General features: G+C 41.4%; 1 protein-coding gene across 1 annotated transcript in view; it reads right to left on the reverse strand.

Moving 5' to 3' along the window:
* The window catches only part of ACSL1 (acyl-CoA synthetase long chain family member 1), a 71,126-nt gene that overhangs the window by 41,458 nt on the left and 17,170 nt on the right, over positions 1-12,498 (reverse strand). The window contains exon 2 of the mRNA XM_082863982.1: positions 8,759-8,985. Within this exon, the coding sequence (XP_082720108.1) occupies positions 8,759-8,953 (195 nt within the window). The 5' untranslated portion in view covers positions 8,954-8,985. The remainder of the gene's footprint in view (positions 1-8,758; positions 8,986-12,498) is intronic.

Genomic DNA, 12,498 nt, shown 5'->3' on the forward strand with positions numbered 1-12,498 from the left:
CTTTCCTGCACACATCTACAGCACGGGTGCTAACATCCACTTTATTACCCTGATTTGTAAAAGGAAATTTTAGAAGCTTTAACTTATCCAGAACCTCTGTGCTGCTGCTTTATTTATTTATTTTCTTCCTTTTTTTTTTTTTTTTTTTTTTGGCCACACTGTGCGTCATGCAGGATCTTAGTGCCTTGACCTGGGATGGAACCCACGCTCCCTGTAGTGGAATCGTGGAGTCCTAACCACTGGACTGCCAGGGAAGTCCCCACTGTGCTGCTGCTTTAAAAGAAAAGTGTGACTGGGAAGCAGCCCGTGTGGGTAGTGATGAGATGCAGCCAAACCCAAAGGGCAGATTCCTCTCATTCTCACAGCCATGAAGAGTTTACGGGAAGAGGAGGGTGAAAAAACTGCCTATGCAAAATGGGAGGGGGGTGTGAAGGTGGGGATGGGCAAATGGTGCTTACTTGGCTTCAAAGTGGGAACAAAGCAACAATGCTTTATTCGCCAATCAGCCCCTTCAACAGTGCCAGCCAGACAGGCTCCTGATTAACACTTAATGAATTAAATTATTCTTTCTGCCATGCAAGTCCATATGACGATGCTAGCTAGATAAAAGTATCTATGTTACTAAGTATCATAATCCCAAATTCAATATTTTAAGTTCTTTTTTAGATATGCAAAGCAAACTTTGTATCTCTTCCTAAGACCTACAAATTCTGAAAATCAGAGCTAAATCTATTCCTATAAGCAAGGAGAAAAATCAGGAAGCCATACCCCAGGTAATGGAATTAGAGATTTTAATTTTCTTTCTGCTTATCTGCAGTTTTAAATTGTTCTACAGAGAACATGTATGATTATTTTAATAAGGTTCAATGACTTTATGCTAAACTGGAACTTAAAAACCACATTGTAAGTGCCTCTCCAATTTCTCATACGATAAGAATTTGGCTTTTTAAATTTTTACAGTTACTGCTTAATTAAAAATATCTTAAATCTATACTGGCCAAGTACTCTTTCAGAGTGATGGCAATGCTACGGTGAGACACCAGGTCCTCTGCCAGAAGAGAAGGGATGCCAAAAACTTCACACATATTAGAAAAAATTAACTTCTATTTACGTTTGGTATATGACTAGCTGTTGTGAAATACTAAGTTTACCTTCTAACTAGAAATAAAATACAAAGCCAGCTTTCCTCAGCAGTAGTTCATTCTATTTTTACATTTTGGCATGAATTACACTGACATACCATTTTATATATTTTAAGAGTTTCATATTAATGAATCCAAGAAATTGTCTGAAATGAAACAAAGAACTGAAACCCTATAAATAACAAAAAGGTATTAATTAGGCCAGGGCTTCATTTGGAAGGACACACTCTCCTGCTCGTGACCATCAGTCCAGGTCAGAGGAGGGCAGGGAGGGCGTGGGGGGCGACCATTCACTGCTACATCTAAAAGTACATGAGGTGATTCTCTGTTTCCCAATGCTTTTCTTTTGCGAGTCATAAATCCTGAAAATGAATTCTGACCTGGGTAGGGGAAAGCAGGAAACTACAGAGAGTAGGTGAAGAGTCAAAGCACTAGGGCTTCCCTGGTGGCACAGTGGTTGGGAGTCTGCCTGCCGATGCAGGGGACACGGGTTCGTGCCCCGGTCCGGGAGGATCCCACATGCCGCGGAGCGGCTGGGCCCGTGAACCATGGCCGCTGAGCCTGCGCGTCCGGAGCCTGTGCTCCGCAACAGGAGAGGCCACAACAGTGAGAGGCCCGCGTACCGCAAAAAAAAAAAAATTAAAAAAAAAAAAGAGTCAAAGCACCAGTGAACACCTGCCTGCTTCATCTTTTCTATTAACCTTAAAAAGAGATTCTCGAGGGAAGGAAGGTAGAGCAGGAGCGCTGAGACCCTCCCTTTGGACTTCCCGATCACCTCCCCCCGCCCCCGCCCCCCCCCCCCCCCCCCCCCGCAGTAAGCCCGAATTACGGAACATCACTCTCTGCTTGGTTCTTAGAGCGATGAGAGCCTGACCTTTTGTTTGGCCAAGTTAAACACAACCATGGCACCCAACTGTACCTTACACATCTCTTTTTTTTTTCCCTGATTTTTTTTTTAACATCTTTATTGGAGTATAATTGCTTTACAATGGTGTGTTAGTTTCTGCTTTATAACAAAGTGAATCAGTTATACATATACATATGTTCCCATACCTCCTCCCTCTTGCGTCTCCCTCCCTCCCACCCTCCCTATCCCACCTTACACACCTCTTGAATGTCCTTGATTCTTCACACCCATCCTAAATTCTGTGGCCACATTAACCCTGCAGGCTCCCAGTCCGGCCTCATCCTGTTAGAACTCCCCAAGTCCCAACTCCCTCATGCGAGAGGCACCAGAATCACAACTAACTGCTGAACAATCATTAACAGGAAGACACCGGAACTCACCAAAAAAGACACCCCACATCCAAAGACAAACGAGAAGCCCCAGTGAGACGGTAGGAGGGGCGCAATCACAATAAAATCAAATCCCATAACCGCTGGGTGGGTCACTCACAAACTGGAGAACACTTATACTACAGAAGTCCACCCACTGGAGTGAAGGCTCTGAGCCCCACGTCAGGCTTCCCCACCTGGGGGTCCGGCAATGGGAGAAGGAATTCCCAGAGAATCAGACTTTGAAGGCTAGTGGGATTTGATTGCAGGACTTTGAAAGGACTGGGGGAAACAGAGACTCCGCTCTTGAAGGGCACACACAAAGTAGTGTGCGCATTGGGACCCAGGGGAAGAAGCAGTGACCCCAGGGGAGACTGAGACAGACCTACCTGCTAGTGTTGGAGGGTCTCCTGCAGAGGCGGGGTTGTGGTGGTGGTGGTGGTGGTGGCTGTGGCTCACCTCAGGGACAAGGACACTGCAGGCTCCAGTGCTGGGTCGCCTCAGGCCAAACAACTAACAGGGAGGGATCTCAGCCCCACCCATCACTAGACAAGCAGATTAAAGTTTTACTGAGCTCTGCCCACCAGAGCAGCACCTACCTCTATCCACCACCAGTCCCACCAACCACAAAGCTTGCACAAGCCTCTTAGATAGCCTCATCCACCAGAGGGCAGACAGCAGAAGCAAGAAGAACTACAATCGGGCAGCCTGTGGAACAAAAACCACATTCATAGAAAGACAGACAAAATGAAAAGGCAGAGGACTATGTACCAGATGAAGGAACAAGATAAAACCCCAGAAAACCAACTAAATGAAGTGGAGAGAGGCAATCTTCCAGAAAAAGAATTCAGTATAATGATAGTGAGATGATCCAGGACCTCAGAAAAAGAATGGAGGCAAAGATTGAGAAGATGCAAGAAATGTTTTACAAAGATGTAGAAGAATTAAAGAACAAACAAACAGAGGTGAACGATACAATAACTAAAAGGAAAAGTACACTAGAAGGAATCAATACCAGAATAACTGACTCAGAAGAACGGATAAGTGACCTGGAAGACAGAATGGTGGAATTCACTGCTGAGGAACAGAATAAAGAAAAAAGAATGAAAAGAAATGAAGACAGCCTAAGAGACCTCTGGACATTAAACGCAACAACATTCACATTATAGGGGTCCCAGAAGGAGAAGAAAAAGAGAAAGAACCTGAGAAAATATTTGCAGAGATTACGGTCAAAAAATTCCCTAACATGGGAAAGGAAATAGCCACCCAACTCCAGGAAGCGCAGAGGGTCCCAGGCAGGATAAAACCAAGGAGAAACATGCCGAGACATATAGTAATCAAACTGACAAAAATTAAAGACAAAAAAAATTATTAAAAGCAACAAGGGAAAAATGACAAATAACATACAAGGGAACTCCCATAAGGTTAACAGCTGCTTTCTCAGCAGAAACTCCACAAGCCAGAAGGGAGTGGCATGATATATTTAAAGTGATGAAAGGGAAGAACCTATAACCAAGATTACCCAGCAAGGGTCTCATTCAGATTCGATGGAGAAATCAAAAGCTTTCCAGACAAGCAAAAGCTAAGAGAATTCAGCACCACCAAACCAGCTCTACAACAAATGCTAAAGGAACTTCTCTAAGTGGGAAACACAAGAGAAGAAAAGGACCTGCAAAAACAAACCCAAAACAATTCAGAAAATGGTAATTCAGAACACACATATCGATAATTACCTTAAATGTCAATGGATTAAATGCTCCAACCAAAAGACACAGGCTCGTTGAATGGACACAAAAACAAGACCTGTATATATGCCGTCTACAGAGATGCACTTCAGACCTAGGGACACATACAGACTGAAAGTGAGGGGATGCAAAGAGATATTCCATGCAAATGGAAATCAAAAGAAAGCTGGAGTAGCAATACTCATATCAGATAGAATAGACTCTAAAGGATGTTACAAGAGACAAGGAAGGACACTACATAATGATTAAAGGATCAATCCAAGAAGAAGATATAATAACAATTATAAATATATATGCACCCAACATAGGAGCACCTCAACACATAAGGCAAATGCTAACAGCTATAAAAGAGGAAATTGACAGTAACACAACAACAGTGGGGGATTTTAAAACCTCACTTACACCAATGGACAGATCATCCATACAGAAAATTAATAAGGAAACAAAAGCTTTAAATGACACTACAGACCATATAGATTTAATTGATATTTATGCAACATTCCATCTGAAAACAGCAGATTACACTTTCTTCCCAAGTGTACACAGAACACTCTCCAGGATAGATCACATCTTGGGTCACAAGTCAAGCCTCGGTAAATTTAAGAAAACTGAAATCATATCAAGCATTTTTTCCGACCACAATACTGAGATTAGAAGTAAATTACAGGGAGAAAAACGTGAAAAGCACGAACACATGGAGGCTAAACAATACATTACTAAATAACCAAGAGATCACTGAAGAAATCAAAGAGGAAATCAAAAACTACCTAGAGACAATGAAAACACGACCATCCAAAATCTATGGGATGCAGCAAAAGCAGTTCTAAGAGGGAAGTTTATAGCAATACAATCCTACCTCAAGAAACAAGAAAAACCTCAAATAAACAATCTAACCTTACACCTAAAGGAACCAGAGAAAGAAGAACAAACAAAACCCAAAGTTAGTAGATAGAAAGAAATCATAAAGATCAGAGCAGAAATAAATGAAATAGAAACAAAGAAATCAATAGCAAAGATCAATAAAACTAAAAGTTGGTTCTTTGAGAAGATAAACAAAATTGATAAACCATTAGCCAGACTCATCAAGAAATAGAGGGAGAGGACTCAAATTAATAAAATTGGAAATGAAAAAGGAGAAGTTGCAACAGACACTGCAGAAATTACAAAGCATCCTACTACAAGCAACTCTATGGCAATAAAATGGAAAACCTGGAAGAAATGGACAAATTCTTAGAAAAGCACAACCTTCCAAGACTGAACCAGGAAGAAATAGAAAATAAAAACAGACCAATCACAAGTAATGAAATTGAAACTGTGATTAAAAATTGTCCAACAAACAAAAGCCCAGGACCAGATGGCCTCACAGGTGAATTCTATCAAACATTTAAAGAAGAATTAACACCTATCCTTCTCAAACTCTTCCAAAAAATTGCAGAGGAAGGAACACTCCCATACTCATTCTATGAGGCCACCATCACCCTGACACCAAAATCAGAGAAAGATACTACAAAAAAAGAAAATTACAGACCAATATCACTAATGAATATAGATGCAAAAACCTACAACAAAATACTAGCAAACAGAATCCAGCAACATGTTAAAAAGATCATACACCATGATCAAGTGAGATTTATCCCAGGGATGCAAGGATTCTTCAATATACGCAAATCAATCAATGTGATATTAACAAATTGAAGAATTAAAACCATATGATCATCTCAATAGATGCAGAAAAGGCTTTTGACAAAACTCAACACCCATTTATGATAAAAAGTCTCCAGAAAGTGGGCATAGAGGGAACCTACCTCAACATAATAAAGGCCATATATGACAAACCCACAGCAAACATCATTCTCAATGGTGAAAACCTGAAAGCATTTCCTCTGAGATCAGGAACAAGACAAGGATGTCCACTCTCACAACTATTATTCAATATAGTTTTGTAAGTCCTAGCCACAGCAATCAGAGAAGAAAAAGAAATAAAAGGTGTACAAATTGGAAAAGAAGAAGTAAACTGTGACTGTTTGCAGATGACATGATACTATACATAGAGAATCCTAAAGATGCCACCAGAAAACTACTAGAGCTAATCAATGAATTTGGTAAAGTTGCAGGATACAAAATTAATGCACAGAAACCTCTTGCATTCCTATACACTAACAACAAAAGATCAGAAAGAGAAATTAAGGAAACAATCCCATTCACCACTGCAACAAAAAGAATAAAATACCTAGGAATAAATCTAACTAAGGTTTACCTAAGGAGGTAAAAGTCCTGTACTCAGAAAACTATAAGACACTGATGAAAGAAATTAAAGATGACTCAAACAGATGGAGAGATATACCATGTTCTTGGACTGGAAGAATCAATATTGTGAAAATGACTATACTACCCAAAGCAATCTACAGATTCAATGCAGTCCCTATCAAATTAACAATGGCACTTTTTACAGAACTAGAACAAAAAATCTTAAAACGTGTAAGGAGGCAAAAAGACCCTGAATAGCCAAAGCAATCTTGAGGGAAAAAAACAGAGCTAGAGGAATCAGACTCCCTGACTTCAGACTACACTACAAAGCTACAGTAATCAAGACAATATGGTAATGGCACAAAAACAGAAATACATATCAATGGAGCAGGATAGAAAACCCAGAGATAAACCCAAGCACCTATGATCAAACTAATCTACGACAAAGGAGCCAAGGATATACAATGAAGAAAAGACAGTCTCTTCAATAAGTGGTGCCAGGAAAACTGGACAGCTACATGTAAAAGAATGAAATTAGAACACTCCCTAACACCATACACAAAAATAAATTCAAAATGGATTCAAGACCTAAATGTAAGGCCGGACAGTATAAAACTCTTAGATGTAAACAGGAAGAACACTCTTTGACATAAATCACAGCAAGATCTTTTTTGATCCACCTCCTAGAGTAATGGAAGTAAAAACAAATATAAACAAATAGGACCTAATGAAATTTAAAAGCTTTTGCACAGCAAAGGAAACTATAAACAAGTCGAAAAGACAACCCTCAGAATGGGAGAAATATTTGCAAATGAATCAACGGACGACGGATTAATCTCCAAAATATACAAGCAGCTCATTCAGCTCAATATCAAAAACACAAACAACCCAATCCAAAAATGGGCAGAACACCTAAATAGGCATTTCTCCAAAGAAGACATGCAGATGGCCAAGAGGCACATGAAAAGCTGCTTAACATCACTAATTATTAGAGAAATGCAAATCAAAACTGCAATGAGGTATCACCTCATGCTGGTTAGAATGGGCATCATCAGAAAATCTACAAACAACAAATGCTGGAGAGGGTGTGGAGAAAAGGGAACCCTCTTGCACTGTTGGTGGGAATGTAAATTGATACAGCCACTGGAGGTTCCTTATAAAACTAAAAATAGAATTACCATATGACCCAGCAATCCCACTATTGGGCATATACCCAGAGGAAACCATAATTCAAAAAGACACATGCACCCTAATGTTCACTGCAGCACTATTTACAATAGCCAGGTCATGGAAGCAACCTAAATGCCCATCGACAGACGAATGGATAAAGAAGATGTGATACATATATACAATGGAATATTACTCAGCTATAAAAAGGAATGAAATTGGGTCACTTGTAGAGATGTGGATGGATCTAGAGACTGTCATATAGAGTGAAGTAAGTCAGAAAGAGAAAAACAAGTATCATATATTAATGCATATATGTGGAATCTAGAAAAATAGTACAGATGGACCTGTTTGCAAGGCAGAAACAGAGACACAGATGTAGAGAACAAACGTATGGATACCAAGGAGGGAAAGCGGCGGGGGTGGGGTGGTGGTGGTGGGATGAATTGGGAGATTGGGATTGACATGTATACACTAATATGTATAAAATAGATAACTAATAAGAAGCTGCTGTATAAAAAAATAAAATAAAATTCAAGAATTAAAAAAAAAGCTTAAAAGAAACAAAAAACAGATGTACCATACTAATGTTAGATGTTAATAATAGCAGAAATAGATGTGGGATTTAGGAAATTCTGTAATTTTTCTGTAAATCTGTTCTAAAATCTCAACTAAAAAAAAATTTGATATAAAGAAGCAATTAATGAGTATGCAGCCAAAACAAAAAAAGAAGGAAATACCTGAGTCCTTTTTAACCCCTGTGCAATGTGTTCCAGGTATCAGACAACCACAGGTGAAATCCTTCTTTCTCTAACAATTGACTACCCTCTTCTCCGCTGAGGGCAGGGACCCTGTGCCTGTCCTTTCCCCTCTCAGGATCCTCCAGGCACAGCTCAGCGCCCAGTGCAGGGCAGAAGCCCCATGAGATTACGGGACGAGCCTCTGCTCCGTGTGATGTGGCCAGACACCCAAGCAGCATCACTGCCTGTGTCCCTCTGCCCTATTTTTTTGCCCTCCTCTTCTCATCACTGCTGAAATTCTGTTTGGGGAGCACATTTCAGTTTACAAAGTGCCCCACCAATATTTGCTTGTGATTAGGATCTTGCCCGACGCTGCCTTCAATGGGGCCTGGAACCTGTGGAGAGAGAGGCAGAGGCCCGGGGGCGGCCAGGCTCCACTTACCGCCACCTGCACCGACTGCATGGCCAGGTCGCACGGTGGCTTCAGGGCCCGCGGCCGCGTGGCATACCAGAAGGTGGTGAGCGCCGCGAACGCACCGAAGCCCATGAGCGTGTTGGTTGGAAGGGTGCGCACGTACTGCCGGAAGTCAACCATCTCTGGCATCCGAAAGAACTGGGACAGCTCGTGGGCTTGCATCGTCCTGGGTTGGTAGCACCCTACACCGATATCTGCCGGAGAGAAAAACGTCACGTTCATTCCAGGGTGGCGCGATGCTGCTCCAGACTCCCCGGGGCCGACCATCAGCTCGACGCTGGCTGACCAATCAGGGGCATTAAAGCCACAGGCTGATGGTCCAGGTCTTTTCCTGGCTGTCAAATCTCATTTTTCTAAAAACATTTTAGGAATTCGTTTTACTTCTATCAACTTGTGTAAAGTTTTCGTTGACCATATTAAAAACATTTAGTCACTCAGAATTCCTGCCACATAATGTTCCAAGGGGCATAAGTTACTATTTTCTTGCCTTATATTCTCTCTCTTGTCCTCTTCCACCTAATCAAACACACTCAACTCTCATTATCACAGCTGATGGGGAGGAGAACAGAGAGCAGAAAGTAGCCCGAACCACCCGAAGGCCATCAGTTTCCATTTGTTCTGACAAAGCTCAGCACAAGCTCCCCAGCTGGTGAAAGAGACCAAGCCGGGTTTTGAGTGGGCCCCTCACCTTCCCCACAAAAGCAGCCGTATAAGCGCAGGGGAAACTGGCGTTGGCTATTCTAACAAAACAGTGTCACTTATGTTCCTCAAGCTATTATAGCTAAAATAAATAATAAAAGGGTGTGCATAAATATCTAGAGATATTTATCTAGCAAATATCTAGAGAGATTATAGCATAGTATTTGAGAGAAAGTACAAAATAGTATTTAAGATCCTAGACTCTACAGCCAAATCCCACCCCCCCAGCTCATCAGCTGTATGACTGGGGACAAATCACTTGCCCTTTCTGTGCCTCAGTTTCCTCAACCATAAAAACAGCACCTATCTCATAGGGCTTTTATAAGGACTAAATGGTTCACATAAAGAGCTTAGAATGGTGTGAGGCACCACAATGTGTTCATCCACGTTGGGCATTATTATTATTTCCTCTATCGACATTCTGTGATTAGTCCTGCATGGAGAACAGTAGGAGACAGAGGTAACAAAAGATGACACAACTACGAGGAGTTTACATACAAAATTAAGAAGCCAAAACACACAGAAGAAAATCAGATGAACAGCCCCATATATATATTAAAGCCTCAAATTGAATATTATAAACAATTTATATATATATCAATGTAAAAATTAATGTGCAGTACAGAGAACAAATAAGAATAATTCTAATTAGAAAATTATTGATGAATAACTGTTCTAAAGTATGTTTGGCAGTACAGGGAAGGAAATCCTAGGAAACGATCTGAAAGACTTTTCTCAGAAACTGCCTGGCAATGCGACGTGTTAACCTTTATCATTAATTCAGACGGTATTTTTGAGCTCCTTATTTTATGTTTTTTAAACAGCTAGGTCCCAAGACTGAAAATCGTTTTTTTTTTTCCAAATATAGAAATCCTCTTCAAATTTAAATCTACATCACCGTATATATCTTTTTACAGAGCTGCAGAATATCAGGGGCTTTCACTGGCCGTCAGTTCTCTAGGAGGCAATGTAATGCAATCTTGTGCTACAACAGCCCTGTGTAGGCATACATACACACACACAGACACACAGACAATTTTGAGCTTTAACATGACAACAGAGAAGGAGCAGGTAAGTGCATTTCTGCAGGTCATAACTGTGCAGAGAAAGCACCAGCACTTATAAAACCACTGACCATCTGTGCCACCAACAGCTGGCTGCTGGGTGACACACCACTGCAGAAACAGACTAGGCCGCGGGGTAGGGGCGGAGTAGGGGGTGGACGTGCTCACCCGGTGCTTAGCCAGCCTGCCAAGGTCTCTCAGGGCATCCGTCACATGCGCAGTCCTGTGCTGCTGCCCACTGGGCTAAAGGTAACTAGCAGACAAAATCCGTACTTGACTTCCCAAGAGAACGGACAGTGGAGGATAGGCCAATGAGAAGCTGGGCGCAGTCACCCCACTGGGCAGGGACAGGACCAGTGAGTGTCAATGCCGGTGCCAGTTCCGAAGACAGACACTGTTTTCTTTCTGCTCAGCATCCCAAGAAGGAGAGACAATGGGCATATTTTTTTTAAAACCACTGAAATGAACAATCAGATGTTGGGTGGTCACGTCAAATGGACATAAGACAGATCAAGAAAGTAACTGATTATCGGTACACTGACAGCAGGTTTCTTCTAGATGAATTCATAACTCGAACTGAACTACCCCAGCCATTCAACAAATCTGGGCATCTTGTGTGGGCTAGGAGCTGGGAAGAAAGTGCCAGATGAGCTGGTCTGGGCTCTCAACGGGCTAACCAGCTAGTGGGGGAGATAAACAAGCAGTATCTATCTGCAAGGTGGAGTAAGTGTTAGCACCGTTAAGATCCAGTGATCAGGGAAGACCCCTCTGAGGAGGGGATGTTTACACCGAGACCTCGAGGATAAGCAGACAAATCAAGTCCAGGTCTTACTGGCCCCGAGTGGTCAGATTTCATAAACAGTATTGCAACCCCATGGTTGCGCAGAAACCTTATGCATACAGTGTGCACACCTGCCTTTCCCTCCAATCATCTGGCTGTCTGCATCACCCCACAGCACTTCGAGTCTGGATGGGAGGTACCCACCCTATTTATTGCACACAAGCCTGCCCTTCCCTCCTCTCTCCCCAAAGTCCCTGAAGTCATTTCCATGAAACCTAGATCGTGCGAATTTATAGGAGTTGTTCAACAGACTCACATCCCTGTGTGAGAATATTAAATCATCCCCCCATAAACAAACACAGTCCTAAACAAGTGATTAATTTTTTATATTCTATTATGTTCAGCATCAGCAATAGGCAAGCTACAAGTAGACGGCGTTGTACTAAGGAAGAAACGTCTACTTCTAGAAATAGGTCTAGGAAAGAAAACTTAAAACAAAACAGAACCCAGAAAATTGCTGATTCGGTAGCATTATACTAAGAAAGAAATAAGTCTATTTCTAGAAATAAGGAAAGAAAACTTAGAACAAAACAAAACCCAGAAAATTGCTGATTCGGTAGCATTACACTAAGAAAGAAATGTCTATTTCTAGAAGTAAGTCTAGGAGAGAAAACTTTAAAAAAAGAAAAAACAAAACCCAGAAAATTGCTGATTCAGTAGCATTATACTAAGAAAGAAATAAGTCTATTTCTAGAAATAAGTCTAGGAAAGAAAACTTAAAACAAAACCCAGAAAATGGCTGATTCGGTAGCATTATACTAAGAAAGAAATAAGTCTATTTCTAGAAATAAGTTTAGGAAAGAAAACTTAAAACAAAACAAAACAAAACAGAAAAGTGCTGATTCAGTAGCACCCATGCAAGAACATTTTATTAGGTACTAATCCGTAACACTAAGGATTTCAATCCAGCTAAATTCTTATCTTTCGTGGGTGATGATGGCAAGCTATCGCAGTTTAATTCATGCCTTTTAGCTGGCAGCCAGGTAGCGAGCTGCCAGTCCACTTTGCTGAACAAATGGGCTAATGCTGTCCATGGGAGAACTACAGTCCACACAGGGAAGAACGCAGGCAATGCCTCACGCAGATCCACGTAAGGGAGAACT

This window comes from Leucopleurus acutus (assembly GCF_964270905.1).
Source record: "Leucopleurus acutus genome assembly, chromosome: 21".
Taxonomy (NCBI): Eukaryota; Metazoa; Chordata; class Mammalia; order Artiodactyla; family Delphinidae; genus Leucopleurus; species Leucopleurus acutus.